The 21,629-nt window shown below is 41.8% G+C and overlaps 3 protein-coding genes across 10 annotated transcripts in view; 1 reads left to right on the forward strand and 2 right to left on the reverse strand.

The window, feature by feature from the left end:
• Positions 1 to 1,425: 1,425 nt before the first annotated feature.
• Positions 1,426 to 2,278, reverse strand: sf3b5 (splicing factor 3b, subunit 5). Its single transcript, XM_085922720.1, has 2 exons — positions 2,164 to 2,278; positions 1,426 to 1,838 (listed from the first exon to the last, which is right to left on the reverse strand). The coding sequence occupies exon 2, from the start codon at positions 1,835 to 1,837 to the stop codon at positions 1,577 to 1,579; it is 261 nt and encodes an 86-aa protein (XP_085778846.1). The 5' UTR covers position 1,838; positions 2,164 to 2,278; the 3' UTR covers positions 1,426 to 1,576.
• The window catches only part of rgs17 (regulator of G protein signaling 17), a 30,549-nt gene continuing 10,474 nt past the window's right edge, over positions 1,555 to 21,629 (forward strand). For 4 of the 8 annotated variants that reach the window (XM_085922712.1, XM_085922719.1, XM_085922714.1 and 1 more), the window contains exons 1-3: positions 1,556 to 1,850; positions 15,073 to 15,178; positions 18,179 to 18,277. The gene's annotated coding sequence lies outside the window, so the exon portion shown is untranslated. Of the gene's footprint in view, positions 1,851 to 12,126; positions 12,330 to 15,072; positions 15,179 to 18,178; positions 18,278 to 21,629 lie in introns of all 8 variants that reach the window. The other 4 variants (XM_085922715.1, XM_085922718.1, XM_085922713.1 and 1 more) reach the window with 3 other exon arrangements.
• oprm1 (opioid receptor, mu 1) lies at positions 6,544 to 13,380 on the reverse strand. Its single transcript, XM_085922711.1, has 6 exons — positions 13,139 to 13,380; positions 8,205 to 8,554; positions 7,361 to 7,536; positions 7,108 to 7,286; positions 6,855 to 7,038; positions 6,544 to 6,689 (listed from the first exon to the last, which is right to left on the reverse strand). Exons 1-6 carry the CDS (start codon positions 13,378 to 13,380, stop codon positions 6,684 to 6,686), a joined length of 1,137 nt encoding a protein of 378 aa, XP_085778837.1. The 3' UTR covers positions 6,544 to 6,683.

Raw genomic sequence — 21,629 nt, forward strand, 5'->3', positions numbered from 1 at the left:
AGTTTACAAAGTGCCACTCATTTGTCTGGTTATTGGACATGTAGCGCTCAGATAATGCTATATTTATATAAGCGTTTGTATTTTACCCAATGTGCATTCATTGAAAATAAATAATTTATTTCATTACTGGAAATTGAATTATTGGAATATTATGTATGCCTTACTTTAGAATGGAACATGTTGATTATTAAAAATATCCCCCCCAACTCATTCACTGCCATTGACAGATGTATAAAGGTCAAGCCGGGGCTGGCAGTGTATGTTTTTTAAATGCATTTGTAATGGGCGTCAATTATACGCAGATTTTCGCTATTGGCAGGTCGGCCCGGTCTTCGCATTAGCGGCCAATACTTCAAGAAGGGAAAGCATAACAACAATGGGGGGGGGGGGGGAGCAGATTGCGAGGCAGTGGGTGGCAAAGATGACTGCATCGGCTGAGCGCTTTTTTTTTTTTTGCAATTACGTAATCATAGATTGGGGGGTGTTTATTACTCGGTTACGTCCAATTGGACACACTATTGAAAAGTCTGAGCCACACTCGGTTTTGATATATTCTTTGAACTCTTTGAGTTGGGGTTCTGAATTGCGTGCACGTTTGTATGCCAAATGAAAATAAAGCACGCTACTGACTGGCTGATGATGTAATAATCTCCTACTGTGCTTGCGTTTCCTCACAGCAGCTCACCTGCATGGCCAATTACCTTGCAATAAGGTGAGCCCCGCTCTGCTCACCTCTAAATGATTTCCTCTCAAGCGCAACACGTCTCACAGTGTGTGGCAGTTATTCGTTTTGAGAGAGATGATGATTTTTTGTGGATATTGATGAGCATGTGGCTCATGCCACCGGCGAGGACACATGCCAAGGACACATCTTGCTCGGAAAGATGGGGGCGAGATGTGGCCTCAGTACAACAGCAACAACAATGAGTCACTCGCATATGTGTGTGTGTGTGCAATCAAAAACTTGGAGACGAGCACCACTTGACTTGCCAGCAGTGCCGGGCTTCTTCGTGTCCCTGAAGACATTTTTCTCCTCAAAACACACTATGGGACATTATGGCTGTTTGTGGAATATGAATTAGGAGGCAAAATCTACATTTAAAAAAAAATCCATCTCAGGAGTATTATACTATTAATCGAACCCTTAAACCAGGATTGAAACCTACCATCAAAACCTATATTCTAATTCAAATTAGGGTTTCAAAGCAGAATTTGGATGTTAAATAAATGACAATGAGGTTTTGCCACTTTCATGGGGTTTGTATTTCCCTATATGAAGAACTATAAATGACTTATTCATTATGTATTTACATATTTAAATAAACGTGCATCACTTTGAGAGATGTTTCTTAGGTCTTCCCAATGGGGTGTGCATGATGAAGTTAGTATTTTTCCTTCATAAGTATGTAATTGAAAGGACAATGCTGCAGAGACGCAAAACTAAACTTTTAATAGACCAACAGACATTCTCGTAACATGGACTATAACGAATCTAGTAACATGTTTATAAAAAGAAAGAAGAAAAAAAAAAAAGGGGGGGGTCCAAGCGTCTTTTGTATGTGTCAGGTGTCCCCAATCAGGCGTCGTCCGGCTTGTCTGCTGGCGGTCCGCATGGCTGAAGCATCTTCTCCATCAGGTTGAAGCGGACCCGGGCTTTGCTCTCGTTCTCGGCCACGGAGAAGTAGTTGAGAAGGTCAAAGTGGCCCATGTAGGAGCAGTGCGAGTCTCGGTGCTGGTTTACAAGCCATTCCCACTTGCTGGTGTCGGCGTGGCCGGTGCCGATGTATTTGGACTGGAGGTGCTCCAGCTGGCTGTGGATGTTGTAGCGGTCCGTCATCCTGGAAAGAAAGGTAAGATAACGCGCACTTTCGGGAAATGCAGATTACATTTGGAGCAATAATGAGGCTAACCACTATAGCTTTCGATTGTGGCAGTAAAGCTAACTATGCCAATAGTAGCATAACGCAAACTATAGTGTTTTTTTGTAGCAGTAAAGCTAACTATGCTAATAGTAACAACGCAAACAAGCAGTAATGGACGGATTAGGATAACATGCTAAACTAGTGTATCTGATTTCAAGTGAAACAAACAATAGCGAACCTGCTATAACTAACAATCATTAATGTGTTATGAAGTAGAGTTCTTTGTTTGCGTTAAACTTACTTAAATATTGCTTGGTGAAGCTAACGTTGCCAACTCCTTTCCAATGATAGCCGTCTATACACTTCCGCAGTGTCCACTCAAAAATTGGTTCCGACTCGAAACAAGTGACAGTGATATTTTTTTTATATGTCTCAAAGCCAATTTCAGTCAACGTTTTCAATGTTATTGTGAGGTTATATAATAATGATGATGATGATAATAATATAATAATAATTATTATATTATGTATAATAATAATACAAATAATAACAATAATAATTATAAAAATATGGCTTGTGTAAAATAACCGAAGCATTAGGAAACATGCCTTTTTCATTTTGAAAGAGTCATTAAATGTCTTGCCACTTACAGTACATCAGAATCTTCCTCAAATTACACAGTGACAAACCATAGCTGTAAACATGAATCACATTCAAATGTGTGTCTGTCACTGTATGCAAGTGTGAGTGTCAGAATCAGCTTTATTATTTTGACTCGTGAATGCACCTTGACATCGTGAAAAAGCTAAAGAAGCTAAAGCTGTCGCTACGGTAACCGCATCCAGTATCTGTCACGCTGCAGCTGCACCAAGATGTCATGTGGGATTTCAACCCTCTCCTACCCGTGTTCCTCTCTGAGTTCTATTGATTCTATCAAAATGTGTGAATGTTTTGAGAGTTTGTTCCTTGCGTGATAGCAAAAGAAATTGTTTTTGTAAATTACAATTAGGAAAGGACTGTATGTTCGTGATACTGCTTCTGCCCCCTTTCTTTCTGAGGGATTGGCGGCATTACAACTCCTGATAGGATCAATACAGCGAAAGGAGTGGAATAATAAGACACCTGTGGAGTTCCGGGAGGGTTCTGAAACCTTCTCATTGTCACAGACAATGTTCTCATCGCTGCAGGAGATTTAGGGAAAGCAACATGCATCCCCAGCAAATGTCATTCGAAGTGGCAATCTGTCTGGATGCCTGCCGCATGTTGTTGAAATAGCTCACCCGGAACATGCAGACTTTGTCATTATTGATTGGCTCTTTGTGAAGATGTTGTGTGGAAAAAGGACAAATAGTGGAGAGAAGAAAAAAAAAAAGGATAAACTGTGAAACAAGTTGATTGCTTTTTTATATTGAAGCCGTGCCACTCGATTGGTGGAGCCACACCTTTTACGAGATTGACGTTAGATACAGAAATGGAAAGAGAGAGGCATGTCTTCCACGTGGCTACAGGCAAAAAGAACTTCAATTTGTGGAGCAGATGTTTCAGTCCCATAAATTGAGAGGAAAGATTCAATCATGATTCATGGTGCAACGCAAACCCTTGATGTCCTCCCAAAACTACGTAAAAGCAAAGCAACAAGATCATATTATTCTTTTCCTTTGTGTGTGTGTGTGTGTGTGTGTGTGTGTGTGTGTGTGTGTGTGTGTGTGTGTGTGTGTGTGTGTGTGTGTGTGTTTGTGTGTGTTTGTGATGATGATGATTATGAATCATGTGCAGAAGCCCTGTCCCCATTTTCCATTTCCTTTCATTGTGTTGCACTTGTTTAGCCTCATTCGTATAACTTAGAGACGAAGGATCGTTGCCAATGCTCGGATAAATAAATAGGCCCTCTAAAATCAGTCAAGAAATGCAATCAATCGAGTTTATGTTGCGACTTTACCCCAATGATCCCATAGAGAGCAAGTGAATGTGACTCAAAGGATTTTTGGAGTTTTAGCACCCACCGGCTTAATGACGATAATAAATCCAAACTATTTAATGAGTAAGTTTGCTAACATCTAGCTAGCAAGCTATTGTGCTACCAGCTGGTCAACTCATCGACTATCTCTCTCTGTCTGGAAATTATTCTTCCTCCACAAACTTATTTTCTTTCTTCATAACAACCAGAAGGCAAGTTCTGTCTAATATAAAGCCCACCGCAACAAATGTTTGGAGAATTACAAGCAGAAGATCAGAGAGGGAAGCGTGAAAGCCCAACCACGATGACTTTAATGACTTTTGGAGGCAATCTGCGCGAGTGTGAAATGATGGCATGCGCCTGGAGAGTTCTGCCAAAAGAGCGGAGGGACAAACATTCGCAAAGGCTTTCTGAGCGTGTCATTCCGTTCGCTGTTTGGGCAAATATGTCATATTTAATGATGCCAGAGTACTGACAGATCTATACGTTCTCGTCATTGTGTGCAGTCCATTGTTTGGTATATCTTTTGAAGAAGGTCTCATTTATTCCATGGGTGAAGGCGGTTGATAAAAAAAAAAAAAAAAAGGATTTTAGTGAAAATAAACTACGATTGGATTCCAAGATCGTATCGCCCAGCTCTGGCCGAGTTATCTTCTCACATTTCATCTTTGCCATCAATTCTCACCACAATTCAATTTTCCCTTATCAACATTGTCTTCAATACTGTCTGGCCGTGAAACTCAGCTTTTGCCAGTGTAAGAAATAAAATCCCCTTCCATCGTCCCGCTTGACAAACTCAAAGCTAAAAAATGTCCCTTTAGGTGACAACATGACAGATGAGGCGCATTTACAGCCTCGACCATCCGCTGCCACGACAAGTCCACTATTGAACTTTTCAATGTGCTCCCCTGCAAACCTCTGCTTGTTTTCTTTTGGGTGTGTTTTCTGAACGAAAATACACATTCTCCACTTTTTTTTTTTCCAATTTAAAAAAGGTCTCTAAATCAGAATTTATGGCATCAGCAAATCCACTTATAGCCGGGCACCACAATTTATCTGCAGAGATTCCATGTAAAATCTCATTTATTTCTTGTTGCACTAAAAAATGAGCCAAAATTGCTTCCTTTGTGTGTTCCAATCCATTTTGAGAACACTAATAGCTAAAGGACCTTGGAAAATATATTTGCCCGTAAATGCTGAAAAACAGACATGGAAATAATAATGCACGGAATTAAGTCATCACATCGCAAACGATAATAGCAGAAGATGAACCAACCTCTTGTTGAATTAAACCCTAGTTATAAACCATAACCCGTTTGAAGGATTTTAAATTTTTTATTTGCTTTGCACTTTCTACTCTTCATTTGATTTCGATTTTTTTATTTATGGAAATACTTGCAATACAATGCCAAATTAGATGTCCTGTAAAAGTGAATTTAATGTCTACTAACAAATTGTTGTGGTTGTAGAAAGTAGCAAAGTCCAACAAACTTTTATTGTAATTTGAAATGTATACACATTTACACAACACCAGAGGGATCTATACAATATATACAACAGGACAATAACAGCAAGGACAATCATATACTTATAGATTATTAATATGTATTATTTATTGATATTATCTGCGTGTTTTATCAATATACAATTTGAAGAACATTTCAGAATAAATATGATACAGTAGAAGGACGATCCGCTTTCGTTCTAGACTAAATCTTAGTCCACGCTAGGTCTCAGTGTCTCAATCTTTGTATTGAAAATAAAATGGCGGCACACGGAATATCGAGTTTTACGACGACAGTGAAAAAGCCAGCTGGCGCCCGGCCCTTAAATCCAATCGAGTCGCGTAAGATGATCTAACGATGCCACCGCGGTGTTCTTTCATTAAGTTTCGGTGCGACGTCGCAAACATTTATTTCCCCACAGAGTCACATTGGTTTGCCGTCGCAAGATGTCCTTTCTAATGGTGATATAGCACAGTCATTTCAATTCCTCCCAATGCGTTAGGGTTCCGAGGCATGGTCGACATGAAAGGGAGTAGCTTGAAGTTGTAGAGAGACAAAGTTTTTTTCTGCTTTACCAAATCCGGTTTCACACAGAAATCTATCCAGCCTCATTTTTCTTGTCAACCAGGCAAGCGACGACACAAGAAAACCTAAGACAGACACCAAAGCGACAGCGGCAGCAATACGTATAGCGCAGAACATTCCCGTGTTGAAAATACATCAAGTGAGCCTCCGACATGGCCGCCAGGCCGGTGCTGTTAAAATGTGTAAATTAACAGGGAGGCGGTGGCGGCGTCATAAACACAGATCGTAACACACCCCCTTTATAGTCTGAGACGATGTCCAGGGCCCGTCTGTCGTCTCAGTCCAGGCACAGGTTGGAAACAAGTCAGTTTGTGTGTGTGTGTGTGACAGAAAAAAGAAACAAATCCCGGAAGCTGCCGCCGTGCAAACATCAAGCGGCCAGGAAAATAAGCATGTGACGGCTGCTGCAGAAATTGGTAGAAGATGTGCCAAAAAGCATCCCGGGGTCATAACATTAGGTACAGCAACTCCATGAAAATCAATTGAGCTCGTACTAAATATTCACTTTGACGAGCTATCAATCATAATGATAATCCTAATAATCTCGTCAGCATCTTTTTGTCCATGCTGCACACACACACTTGATTTCCAATTGGTCCTGCGCCATTTGCCGACTTGTAACGTTTTGCCTCGCCGTCTGTGTGTAGGTGTGTATTGGCTAGAGTGCGTTTGTAATCAGAGCCCTGTGGTGACTTGGGTGACTTCCGAGATGAGGTCGTCGTTGGCGCCGCCGCCTCGACAGCGGCAGTCAACGGACTCCTCCTCCACGGCTAGTCATACCTATCGACAGACACAAAATGGCCGCCGCTTTAAAGCACCTTCAAGTAACAGCGTTAGTTCCAAAAACAAATGCTAGCTGTGTGCAGAGCTAGCTTGAAATTTAGTGCAAAGTCGATTTTTGCTACAGCAACATAGGACTTGAGGAGCCGACTAGCTCCACCATACCTGCTGATTGGACCTGTCTCCCGACTGTGCGGTGTTGGGCTCGCGCTGAGGGGCCTTGCGTCCTACCACGCCCACCCGGGTGGAGTTCTGCATCTCCATTAGCGAGGGGCCCGATGAGCAGAACTCGCGGAAACAGCGCTTGAAGTTCTCATCCAGATACCCGTAAAGCACCGGGTTCAGACTGCTGCAAGTGTGTGACATAAATGATGTCCATAAATGGCGGCATGGCGTTGGCGGGTTTAGCGGCCGGTACCTGTTGGTGTAGCCCAGGGCGATGCAAAAATGCCAGGTGACGGTCTGCAAGGTGGAGCTGGAGATGTTGATCAGAGCGATAATGATGACAAAGATGTGGATGGGGGTCCAGCACACGATGAAGACGGCCACCACCACCAGCACCATCCGGGTGATACGACGCAGGTTCCGGTCTTTCTCCTGCCACCAAATGACAGCGATTTGAATTTTAGGAGTTGATCTCCTGCATTGTAACAAGTGAGCGGCCAAAGCACCTGCGAGCCGGACAGCATGCGCACGCTTTTGAGACGCAGCACCATCAGGCCGTAGCACACGGTGATGATGAGCACGGGCATGATGAAGGCAAAGATGAACACGCAGATCTTGAGCAGGATGTCCCAGTACCACGACGGGTGCGGGAAGATCAGCTTGCAGTCCACGATGCTCGAGGCTAGAAAGTTCAAATCGCAGGACATGTCGTTTTGGCGTCATGTTTGTCCCATCTGTCGGTTTGCTGTTTAGGACTAATCCAAAACAAGGCCGTGTAACGTAGAAAGGATCAAATGGACAACGATGTAACATAAATGAGGTGTAATTAAGAATAAGCTCCAGAGTGAGGAGGCTACTTGCATCCCACATTGATGTAATTCAAGCGAATTAAAGTGTCAGGAAAATTTCGGAAGGGTTGCTTAAGAGCTTTTGTAAGGAGCAGTATTAACCAGCAAAAGGCTTCCCGGTGACTCATTTATACGAGTCGCTGGCATTGTCACCTTTACAAAGAAAGTAATGAAGAGAAAATGACCAATCAAGTTAGCCAAGCGTGATTCTGCTGCAGCAAAAGGCTCAAGCAGGGATTGTCAACCGGTGGTCCGCAAAATTGGAAATGGAAAATAATTGTACCATTTTTTAACAATGAAATTGATTTATTATTTTGACTCGATTAACGTTACAGCTAATTTTATGAAACATTTACCCATCCAAATGATGTCAAAAGTAGCTGAGATTCCCAAACTAGATATACAGACGAAAATAAATCGTCCATCCTTTGGTGAAAAATAAAACGCCTCAAAAGATTAAGAAACGGGTTTTTAGAGAGCCGTTTAGTCAAGTCAGACTCACGAGTGACGTCAGTGGAGGCCATGAACATGACGGGCAGGCCGATGGCGGACGACAGGATCCAGTTGCACACGTTGACGATCTTGGCGTTGCGCGGCGTTCGGAAGTCTAGCGCCTTGACCGGGTGGCACACGGCCACGTAGCGGTCGATGCTCATGGTGGTGAGCGTAAAGATGGACGTGAACATGTTGTAGTAGTCGATGGACATGACCATCTTGCACAGGATGTCGCCGAAGGGCCACGTGCCCATCAGGTAGTTGACGCTCTGGAAGGGTAGCGTGCTGGTGACCAGCGCGTCGGCCAGAGCCAGGTTGAAGATGTAGATGTTGGTGGCCGTCTTCATTTTAGTGTACCTGCCCGCAAAGAATATTGAAAATCAAAGTCTGCGTTGTTACTACCATGTGCCAGAATTACCAGTTTTTTTAATGGGCCTTCCTTCCAAACAATTTTCTTTCAAACAATTTTCTTTCATACTGCTTGAAAGTGCACTCAAAAAATCTCATCTTGGTTTTTTTTTTTTTAAATAGCGAGAGCACTAAAATCGCATGTGGTTAAAAAGCACTCCAGTTCCTCTTTCCATTCCAGGATTATTTTTGTGCAAAATGATGAAAAGCAAGAGAATTGAAGGTCTTGAGAGAGGGGAAAAAATTTCAGAGGCGGGAAAGGAAGATAAAGCTTTCGAATTTAACACTTCACTGCTTAAAAAATGGTTTCATTTGACGCAGCATAACTGAGCCATGAATGGATGGATGGCCGTCTTCTTCTTCTTCTTGGTTTTATATTCTCAATCATCCCAAATCTTCTCAACAAGTGTCCATGATGACGTTTGTTCATTAAATTCTAATTAACTGCAACACTTGCCAGGCTTGTTATTTCCCGGCTTTATTGGTCCGGGGACGGTGAGCCGAATCAGGAGGGACGTTTCTGTTATATGCCAGTACGGGCCTCACTATTCCAGATGAGCAAAGTTCTGAAATACTTTGACGAATTCTTTTTCCAGCAAGAACACTATTGATTTTGAGCAAAGGGTCGATACATTTTCATTTAAAATCTTGCGTGTATCAAAATTCACTTGATTCAGATGGTACTGAAGAGAGCCTTGACCCAAAAAGACACAAACGAGTGGGGGGGATGAAATAAAGTCCCCACACTCGCCATACATTTTTATATTTTGATCTTACGGGTGGCATCTTTTGGGCAAAATGCCACAAGACAGCAGCGGCTCTTAACAGTGGCACACAGCTGGAACGACCAGCGTGGCTTATTTACTCAGGAAAGGCGCTTCGTTATTAAGTCCTCAAGTGTGAAATTAATTCTTTAGCCAGGGGGGGGGGGCAGAGGCCAGCTCAAGCGAACGAGCAAATCATTTAAGGACGGCGGTTAGAATGGACAGAATATTTTGTTATTGTTTGTCTCGACGCCGACCAGCCTGACAGCTAAGATATTAATGCTCGGAGGAATTTGTTAACAAGCCAGACAAAAATCACAATAACAAACATTGTTAATAAATGAATACTCCTGGGTAGCGATGCGATGAAAAATACGAGCACAATGAGCCAAATGATGGCGTTACGATTATTGCCACAATATTGCGAAAAGAAATGGCTCAACAGGGGGGGGGGGGTTGCTTATGTCGCGGCACCAGTCACAATATTAGATACACGTGCAGATTAATCAGCCAAAGCAATGATGATTTACAAGGGAATTTGAAAAACATCATGGCGAGGAAAAACATCTCTTTGTATCCTCCATAATGACATTCTATGAAAAAAACCAAACAAGTACAGACTCAGTTTTTCAATAACCTCTTTAGCTTTCAGATCTTTGAGGACCTTCACATAAAGTCCCTTTGATTGACCTCGACGCGCCTGCCATAATGGAGTAATTCCCACAAAGCCACTTGAGCACAACATCTTGGGGCGGCGCACCATTAATCTAGCGTACTGCTGTTATGCGGCGAGCTAAACATCGTTTGTCATCAGCGTGTGAAAGAGCGCTGCCGCTGCCGCTGCTGCTGCTGTTATCATATTTTTCTCCCCGCCGCTAACACTTTCCGCGCATCCCGAGCGGCTGTGATGGATCGAGGAGGTCGGCGAGCCGCAAGTCAACCGTGTGTAGGTTTCTATTTAATTCGTTATTGAGCAGCACGACTTGAAGAAATGTCCCTTAAGTGACGAGATGCGCCCGGGTCCGAGGAATCTAATCAAAAAGTCAGCAAATTAGAGAGTGCCCCACGCTGTGAAAAGCTATTTGCCGTTCCATTAGCACTACGCTAGCATATTTTAGCGTATAGCGTTTATAACATATGTGAAGACGCCTTGTGTGGACAACAATGTTTCTGAAGTCGACGTTGCTACGCCTGATCACATGCATTTTTGCATTTTTTTTGCAATTTTGCAAAAAAAGCTTGTTTTTTTTGCTTCCTAGCTGAAGCCTGAAGTGCTAACACTGACACCTAGTTCCTTTTGTCAGTTCCAGCCAGAGAAAATCAGCCCTGCAGCATGACGCTGGCTATAAAATTCAAGCTTGGTTTCACTAGACCATAGCAAAATCTATCAAAAGCTCATTTCCGGCCAGCACTCATTGACGCCAAGCCCTAATTATGAGGCCATCAAAGGAATTGGCATTATCCGTCACGGTTGGCTACGAATGCCTGAAATGCTGCCGAGCGTTTTGCTACGCAGTCGTCACGTATTCAAAAAGTGAAGCTTGATGTTGTTGCGTTGAGAAATTCACAGAGAGACAATTCAGCCCAGTGCTGGCTGCCAGTAGAAATCGCTGGGGAGTGCTTGTTGCCACGGTAACAAAGTGCACGTGAAGAAAACAGCTAAAGGTTGTGCACCTTGACCTCCTATGGTCGCTTCACGAGAATGACGCACACGAGTGGGGCAGATGAGGCTTGTTACTCTACACAAACATGTGCCAGAGTTCTGGGTTGACTCATTTCCAGAATTACTGATTTAATTCGGATTGGCTTCTGCTTTTTTCACTTGTTGCTAGGCAGAACTCACACAAATCAATCATAACAGCAACAAATCGAAACATTTATTGAATGCAAAATTCTACAAAATTTGTCACATGAGCAACTTAATGGCACTTCCCATTGGAGCTTTGACAATGATGTAGCGCGCCACACAACATCACTTTCGATGTTTTTCCAACAGCTGTGCTTTTGTTTAATCGGCCACTCTCAAGAGAAGTGACATCGATTTCTTACTCCCATCGTGCGTTTGGAACTTTCAAAGGGGATTATGACGGCATTAGCCATCGTGTTTTAGACTTGCACGAGACAGTGATGACTCCACGATGTTATTTCACTAATAGCTCGAGAATTTTGCACTCTTTCAAAATACTTTCCGCTGTTTCCGTGGTAACAACAAGCCCCACTGCAAATTAGCACATAGGTAAATCAGATTTTTTTATTTTTTTTTTTTTTATATCTACTCAATGCTCACAAAGAAGTTTGCGGAGGAGCGCGAGAGGAAGTATGAGGAGATAAAGAGCGAGAAGGCAATCGTTACTCTTTATGACCTGAGGGGTTGCCACGGGAACGCCTTACTCACCCTCTTCCGTTTCTATATACTCTGGTCAAATTGCATCCGAGACCAATAGCATAAAAGTGAGGATGGAGACCACCACTTTTTTTTTTTTTTTTTTTTTTTCCATCTCAAGGAAATGTTGTCAATGCACCATTAGCTAAATGGCTGCTAACACTGATTGTGAAAGAGCGTGAGAGAAAAAGACAAGGAGGATGTGTCCCGCATTAGCACACATCCTTTATTTATCGAATGGGCTAATGGTCGGGAAACCTTTTTGATGACTAAACTGCATGTCGAAGTTCTGCGGGCACTTTACAAAGTTGTTTGTGGACAACATATATACTTATAAGTCCCTATGCTTCTTCTTCTTCATTCACCTTTTTCAGCTAAGTGAGGCGTCATGATGCAGAGCAAACAAAGCGGTGAGCCGTTTGAAGATAAAGAGAGCGCAGGGATGTTTGCAAACCCAGATGAAGAAGAGGAGCTTGTAAAGCTTCTGACTTGTTGCAAAGCTCAGCAAAGCAGCTGATGGATGAGGATGGAGGACATTTAGGAGGCCATCACTCAAGCGTTGTGGGAACACACTCAGGTCCGCCCACCTGCCACTTGACTCGCCCACCGCCATAATGAAAGAAGCGTTGGTGCTGATTCCAATAGACACCCGTGTGTGTGTGTGTGTGTGTGTGTGTGTGTGTGTGTGTGTGTGTGTGTGTGTGTGTGTGTGTGTGTGTGTGTGTGTGTGTGTGTGTGTGTGTGTGTGTGTGTGTGCGCGCGCGTGGACACACATGGTGAAGTGTGTTCATGATAGCGGGAAAAGCTGTCTGCCAACTTTACAGCCCAGCTAATGAAGTCATAAACGTTCAAATGACATCCTATTTAAAATAATACAGTGGAATCTCCACAGTCAAACTGTATTGACACTGAAATGATCTGTTTCGCAATCGAACTGCGCTGAACATGTTTGAAGGAACATCTGAACCTCCCTAATTGTCTTACCAGTCCAAAAGAGGGACTTTGCCATGGAAATGTGTGTTATCGCTAAATGATAACTCCCTGAACTGAGGTCTAGCACGTGATGTGGACTATACAAAATGTTTATGCTCCCTGAATAATTATAGCAAAAAATAAGCTAAAGTCATTTAAAACTTTGACTCGCTGAGCGGAAGTTTAGTCTGTGACGTCATACAGACGACAGGGAGAGTTTCCACTTTAAAATGTGCATTTGGAGCAATTTCGGTGGCCGGCGTGTCTTCGAACCAGTAGCGAGGACGCCGACATGCTTCCCCGTCTATTCGGCGCGCAACACCCAATGGGTTTTACGCACAAGCGTCAAACAAACAAGAGGAAGCGCACACTTTACGCGTTGGAAGTGACGCGCGCGCGCGTGCATGTGCGTACCTGACGATGATATACATGACCAGCACGTTGCCCACTAGCCCCACCACACACACGATGGAATAGACCGCCGTGATGACGATGGCGATGATGACCGGGTTGGCGTCGCTGTAGTCAGCTTCACCGACCGGGTCGCGCTCCCCGTCGCACCCGCTGCCGTTGGAGCACAAGCCGCTATTGTTGTAAAAGGCGGCCATTTGGCTCCGGTAATCCGCGTCGGAAAGGTTGCCTGATGCGCTCTCCATGGTTCTTAAAAATAAAAAAAAGCGCACAGTGAAGGAAAGGGAAGATGCTTGCGGTCCAAAGTGGAAGCTGCGAGGGACTAAAGCAAAGAGGAGGACCGGTTGGAGTGAGACAGGCGCGGGACATGGGCGGGGGGGGGGGAATCAAGGGAGAGATGCCCCCCCCCTCCCCTTTTGTGTCTTCTCTCCTTTTCTTTACTCATTTTCTTCCCCTCCCATCCTTGAATTTACTCTCACCTTCTTCGCAATTCCGGTACCATTATCGCCGGTATAATTTTGTGCAATTTCATCGGTTTTTGCCACCTCCACCAAGGAACAGCAACCAGGTGTGATGTTTTTTGTGCTTTCTCAGAAAAAAATAAATCACACTGGAACCAAATGTGTTAGATAACAAATAAGTGGTAAATGGAAAAAATACCCCCTAAAAAATAAAGAACTGAATTTTAATATGACAAATAGTGTCACAAAAACAAAAGAGCAAATCATGTTGATGCTCACTGAACTGAGGTCTCGTGTCACGTCAACCCGCAAAACAATCACCAAGTTATGCTTTTAGACTTGGTGATTGTTTTGCTGGTTAGAGTTATTTAATGGGTTGATGAATGCTGAAGTGAAGTTAAAAAAAAAAAAAAAAAAAACTGCCTGTGCCCAAGGCCAATGTTTGTATTCTCCACACACTGATGAACAAAACATTCCAAAATGAGCTTCAGAGTTGAATCTGTATTTGATCCATATTTTGCAGTTGCATTCAATTTGAAATACAAGCTGTCAAGTCAACTTTAACATGATCCAACACACATCGTAAATTCATTTGCTGCAAATGGTGTTAGATTGATTCGTTGATATCATGTCGCTTGTTTTCATTTGCTGGCCCGCACGCGGCGAGTGTGAGAATGCAGCCCGTAGTGTAAATCCAATAGGGATCGATTTTAATCAAGATAATGTCCCTCCTTGCCTCGTTACGAGGCACGAGACTCCCAAACGGGGTGAAGAGGACCTATTAAATGTGCCGCAGGCATGTCTGCGCCCGACCTGACAAGCGGCGCCAGTCCTCTGTGACATTGACGCATATTTACGCTTTGGCCAATTAAATTAAGACAAGCAAAACAAAGCTGATCAATTTCAGAGGTGAAAGTCAATGCGGCGGCATGGATTGGAGTTTTTTTTTGTTTGTTTGTTTAAAACAAGCTCCCTCGAATGGAATGCAAGTGTGCTTGATGGAGTGAATACTAAAAGGAGCCTGTTAGGGTGGAAATACAATTGCAAGTATTGGTTAGGCTTTTACACTCAGAATGAAAATGATGAAAAGAATATTTGGAAACACAATGAAATGTTACAGTAAAAGAGCTCTCAAAAATATTTTTGACCAGCAAATATATTTGAACGTAAATACAGTGAACAAGAACCGAGGACCTTTTCAGATTTCGATTTTCACCATTTAAAAAAAAAAAAGAAGCAAAGATTGACTCATGGGATTGGAGCTAATAAATAACTTTCAGAAGCTAGCTGCTTGATTTATTGATGCCTCGGAGCGAGAGGTTCCGCTTAGTGGGAAGGATGAGCTCCTTGTCCTGTCGTGGTTGGGTGATTTTGAGCAGATTTAGAGCTTTTAATCAAAGAGAAGGACACCGAGCGTCAGCTGTTATGCTTATTTACGATGAGCTATATTCATTATGAACCGATTTCTCATTTTAGGGCAAAAAGAGAAATCACAGCAATGTCATTTGGATCAAGTGGAGTTTTTCCATCCCCTGTTGCCGTGGCGACGCCTCCTTTAATAATTGCAACGTGTGCTCCACAGGTAATCATTGTAATGTGTGTGCTATGTAGCACGATGCTTGTTAACTCGTCACAATAGCATGCTGTTATGCCAGTATGCTGTGATTAAGATCATTATCTGACTGACAATAAATCAGTAAATACTAAATCCAGTTTGTCGAATTGAGTGTGAGAAAAAGAGCTTAGGTGAATCGTTTCCCTTCGCCGATGTCACATTTTATGGTCACAATCGTTTTTTTATCGAGTAGTTGATGTTGATTTAGGATGTGATCATCAAATTAATCGCTAATTATTTTTAATGATCGGTTCATTGTTTAGACGCCTTTTTGTTTTTTACATTTGAAATTGTCCAAATCGTCCAAATTTCACCTCAACAGTAAAGATTGACAGATTTTTGTAGTACTCCCAAAAATATATATAAAAAAACAGAAATGTATTTTGACATTCTTGTGCATAGTCCACTAACACCCACAAAAATACACCTCATTGTTGCTGTTGAGGAAAACAAAAATATCCTTTGTCATCCTGGCACAGGTTCCTCTCTCACTCCGCATTTAATGTGGTCGTGATTGCTATCAATGCACTGTGTAATTTACCACAGTGATGGAAAATCAGTGTTAATTATATCCCACAGACATATTTCATAATTGTTAGAACGAAACAGCCTGTTCCATAAGCCAATTAATCACCACCTAATTTTTGTTTTTTTTCAGCTATTGAAAAGGCTTCTACAAATATGAATTTATTACATGCTAATAAAACCTGGTTATAATGTCAAGGCCAACATTAATACCTTTTTTCATTATCATGTCTTCAATACAGCTTACTCATACATCAAAAATATTACACATCATGGTTGTGCTAATGAGATTAAAGCATAATGCTAATATCAATGCTAATCCAGACGAGACTATATATATATTTATATATATATCGAATATAGTCGAATTGTATATATATATATATATATATATATATATATATATATATATATATATATATATATATATATATATATATATATATACATACGTATGTGTGTGAGTGTATAAAGCAATAATAACATCAGCAAGAATATGTTCCTTTGACATCAATACGGAATGCTCGGCTTCTGGATAAAGACAAAACAGCAGTTTGTGACGAATGACTCAACGCGTCGGAAAATATTCAAGCCACATGTTCCGTGCTAATAGCACTTGCACGGATGTGCGCACAAAGGCAAACACACACATGCATCACTTGCAATTCCGCCTTGCCGCATTTTGTCAACGTCGCCCATAAGTACACAAAAGAAAATGTTTATATTCATTCAATATGATGAATAAGCTCTTAGTTGAGGAAGTGCGTGTGCGAATGTGTGCAGCTATTTCATAATATGGGCAAAAAAAGAACACGTGAAAACCACATAAACATGTTGAGACGACAAGAACCGGATGGAGTAAATGAATGCACCTGACAGATTCGTTCAAATGTGTACATTTACATCTCGCTAACACATATCATGGCCCCAACTTCAACAAAATTAATTACCACACGACTGCTGTGTCATATCCAGTAAATGGCCGATGATGACGATGTATGCGAAGGCGTAAAAGGTTTGACAGTAATTTCAATGTCTGTTTCATTCTCCTCCTCCAGGAAGATGTGCCATTATTGTTGCCCTTAATCACTAATATCTTATTTATATAGCCGATGAAATGGAAAATCTGTTGAGCATCAAATTTACCTCGTTTTTTTCCATTTCCTGTGATTGAGCGCACACACACACACACACACACAAAATAAGACTCCGTGGCCTGCGTTCTGTCTTAATGGCTTTTCTTGACTGACCTTAGGGAGCTTTGTGTGTGTTGTGGCCGCCGAGCACCAAGGACGCTCTTAATTAATATCAGCATGTTCCACTCCTGCCTTTTCATTTATGACGTGATTAAATCCACTTTTCATCTGATAAGGGCAAACCGATTCCAAAGTAAAAGTCTTTAAAAAAAAAAAGGATTGTGGTCATATGGCAATATAATTGGGAATGATGTGAATTGCATAAAAGCAAGGATATTATATTATGACTTTATTGCGTTTATTATCTACCCCCAAAAATTCAAAACAAAAGTCCAAACGGAATAAAAACTAACTCATTTTTTTATGCCAAATTTGCCATTTGTTTTGTTGGCATTCAACAGTGATGATGATAGAGGAGCCCATTTGCAGCGCCATTGTTGTCAGGCTGCAGAATTAGTCACACACTTGAGTGAAGCAAACTGACAATTGGCGTCCAAAACAAAGTGAAGTGCCTCTGCTAATTTATTCCATCATTGGAGTTCTTATTTCATAAAGTGGGATTCAGATGGAAGTCCAAGATTTTTTTGATTTCTTTTTCTGTCTTTGGGTCACATCTGGTTCACTTGAGTCAGTTTGCAGTCCACTCACGTTAACTACTTCATGTGACTCAACCGGATCTTTTTTGTTTGTTTGTTTTGGAGTCTGCTTACTCAATGAATCGATTCAAACGATTCATCTGAGTCAAGTGTTTCCGGCAGTCACCTCGCTTGAGCCAGTCAATCGAATCGTCTGAGTCTGAGGTAAATTCATTGACTCGAGCGCGTGAGCAAATGAATCAACTGAGTCTGCCTTGTTAACCAGTAAGGACAAAATCTTTCCGCCAGCAGTGAAATAGTAATGAGTACCTAAAAAAAAAAGATTCATTATTACCTTTTGACGTTTTTTTTTTGTGGGAGATTGATTGAGTGTAACTGGAGTACATTTATGATTGCAAGTCTTTGGGGAATGTACTCCAGGGACACCCCGCAGTGTCAAATACCAGCTTGTTCCTTCTTGAGTATTTTTTAAATAGCAGCTCTCCAATTGCTAGGTATTTACTTTACAGCGTCATTTCTTAACCTGCCATCAACTAAATGAACTCGTGATTGCGGCTCCCGTCTGGCGTGGGCTCCCGCCGGTCCATCACGCCGTCACAGCGCCGAGTGGGCACGTGGGAACGCTTTTAATTAGCCGTCTTTAATTACAGACAGGAGAAGCTTCTCAAGTGGAGGAGGCTTAAAAGAGAAGTGAGAGCCACGTGAAGGAAAGTTCCTCATGTGAGGTTTTGCGGACATCACGAGCATTGGTGAGTACTTTTGATTCATTTTTCAAATGTAACATGAAATTTGGTTGGCATGGTTATTACAAGTAGACCACGCTTGAAAAGGCCCTCCTCCAAAAAGGGTACAAGAACTCATCACTCTGAATTGTTTGAGCCAGCGGATGAGAAAAGTGCAGCTATAGGCCACGTTCACGCTATTATTGCACAAACGGCTGAATCTCATTGAAAATCAAGGTCAAGGCCCGCATTATCGGCTTTAGCGCTGAATGGAGAAGGGAAAAAAGTGGAGAAGCTTACTTGAAATGAAAAAAAAAAAAAAAAAATGGGCGAGCAGATAAGGGAAATCCAAAAGACCTCATGCTGTAAATATAATAAATATGAATCATACTGTGTAAGAGCAGTTGTAATGCGATGAAAAAGGAAAAAAAAAAAAGATGGAAAATACACTAACATTTTATTTCATATTTTAAAAAATACAATCACAACCGGATTGACTGCCGCGCGTCTTTCGGGGAGTTGACGGCGGATGAATGTCAAGCGGAGCTGAATTATTTAACCGTGGATGCCATTCCGAACGCGCCCTCTCCCAATGGAGTGCCATGAATATTACAAACAATGGTCTTGACAAGCGGCCGCACGGAAGCCAACGATGCCCCCAAGGGGGGAGGGGACGCTCGTGTTTTGCCTCATCAATTTTCCGTCAGACTGAAAATCCTTCCAGTGTCCTTCTCTCGGGCAAAAGACGCTGTGTACTTACTTCCAAAAGAATTGGAACACTGATGCCAATTCTTTAGGGAAAAAGACACAACAGCTCCCATGCAAAAGTATTCGAACAGTGAAGCCACTGACTTCACTGTCTTGCTCAGTCATCACTTTTCGAGTTAGGTGAAGATCTTCTCGCAGCTTCACAATCACTTGCTTTTCCACCCACAGACATTTTTTTTCTGTGGAGATCTTTAAATGCAGTCAGCACCAGCCAACCCCCAAGACTTTTGTTACGTGACAGATAATTGTATGTCGTCTCCCTGTTCTGTCTCCCACTTGTGAGTTCTCGACAAGTTGACATTTTGCAGCCGGGAAACTTTTGCTTTAATAACGCCGATATTTCTTCTTTTGTGTTTTTCCGGGTTTGTCGTCAGTCAATAATTTGCAAAATGTCAAACTTGCGGAGCACTGCTGCGGGATTCGATAAGAATGTCACTTTGGCTTTGCTATCTTTTCCTCCGATGAGCTCAAATGTAACAATGTGGTTTTGCTAGACTGCTCAAGGCATGTGTAATCTCATAAAGTAATCAATATTTTTCTTCTGAGCCGCATGGAAATTGTGCCAGGCACAGTTGGGAGTCACTCAAGAGGGAAGCGAGTTTCGTAAACAATGGCGAGCCCCGGAGAGATGAGAATAAATGTTCCCATAGCAGCAATTCTTTTCAGAATAGTCCAGTGATAACCTGGTATCTCCACGTCCGTTGTGGACATTGTGTCTTTCACAATGAAATTAAAATATCTATGATATTGATATACATATACTATGTGGATGTGTTTTTAGAGGAAGATAAAAGTTTGATATGTGCTTGTCTCCAGATAGGACCAAGTTGGGGTTCGCTAGCATTGGTTGCTAGCTTGAGGTTTTTCGATTCAACAAAAAAGGAAATCCTTTTTCAAGTGATGTTTTTAGTGTGAATCATTTCGAGCAAATGTGCCTTTTCTAATTGATTTTTGTGTGCTTTTATAGTGTGTTTTGGAGCCTTTTCCTTTCGGCTCTTCGGCCACAATACATTATGTCATGCGCTAAATGCACTTGTATGCCTGGAAGCGAATTATTCCTTCCCATCGTGCCGCAGTAGACTCGTGTTATACGAACACAGCAAAGGTTTGCCTTTGAGTTGGCCAGAAACAACACTGACTCTTTTGTTATTGAGGTAATCTCTGCCTGTAAATATTGTACTCACTCTTTGTTTGAGAGCCAATAAGTCCCCGGAGAAGCTGTGGGAGCGATTTTTGGGGATATTATAATGTGGTTTTTTTTAATAAGGTTTTTCAAAGGCCAAGTGAAAAGATGAATAACGCTTCCAAACTGCTCTTTTACAAAAGTATGTATCGTGCTGGCTGCCAATTGTATGTTCCCCGTTCCACCGCCGTTTCCGTGGAGACCTTTGACGGTCCTCCATTACACTGACTGAACTCTGAAGTCCCTCAATTGAATCTGCTGCAGATTCAACGATTGACTCATTCACTTTTTTTTTTTCTTTTCCTCTTTTTATTCCTTTTAGCGTAGGCATGATTGAGAAAAGCCATAATGTCAAAAACATTATCAATTAAACAGCCCACTGCTGGAGGTCACTTCTAAATGAGTCAAAAATCTTACATTTATTCAGAAATGCCAGAAATTTCAGACTGCACTCACCAGATTTTTTTAAATTATTTAAATTTTTAGCAAAAATAAATGTGTGTTTTTTTAATGTAGCCCATACAGGGTAACTTCAATTATAACAAAAATATTTTGATTATTTAGTATACGCAGCGATGTAAATCACAGTTGTAATGTCTTTTTTTTTTTTCTTTCCCTCAGTCACTTGTTGCTGGGCAAAATTTGTGGGGCACAATCCTCAATGCTAGCCAAGCCCAATGGTCTGTTTTGTATTAGGTACTGAAAAATAAGAATACATGATCCTTTTCAGAAAAACAGTTAACTACTCTTGTAAACGATACTACAACAATGATAAAAGGAAAAGTAGAATAGAAGCCACACACAAATATTATTGATCACTATGTACTTGCAAATGTTCTAATGCCCGTACAATCTCTTTGTTGCAGACCAGCGAGACGATTAAGGATGATTAGTGGCTCCATCTTGTCTATTTATCAGTGGTATTTGTCATTCACCTCCCCGACGCCATCAGCATCAGTCACATGCACTTTGGCGCCAGACATAAAGAATGTGTTATGATGATGGAAAAAGCCACTCGGGGAGAAAAATTGGCTTTTCATGAAAAAGGGCCGCCTGTCTGTGTGCCTACGTTAGTAAGAATAAGTCTTTGGGGGCTTACTCAGCTCCAGTTTACACTATAGATTACATTTGGTGTCCTGGAGAGAAATTCAAATTAAATGCGCACAAGACCTTGCAGTACATCTTTATTTGAGCCTTCAAAAGTTGGTGTAGTTTATCTAGAAGTGTGCGTGTGTGTGGGGGGGGTTGAAACTCCTTCGTCCCCAGTAACAAAAATACCGTAAAATAAATCGTAAAATATGAATAGGTGAATCTGGAGGTTCCTTTTGAGAGTATTTGGGATCTCTTGACCTTTTCATACGCAACCTTCCATCACATGAAAAGACAAGAAACGCTGTGCGAGTCGACTTTAACTCCCTATTAATGAGG

The sequence above is a fragment of the Syngnathus leptorhynchus genome, chromosome 10 (genome assembly GCF_054491065.1).
Source record: "Syngnathus leptorhynchus isolate UIUO chromosome 10, UIUO_Slep, whole genome shotgun sequence".
In the NCBI taxonomy this organism is placed as follows: domain Eukaryota; kingdom Metazoa; phylum Chordata; class Actinopteri; order Syngnathiformes; family Syngnathidae; genus Syngnathus; species Syngnathus leptorhynchus.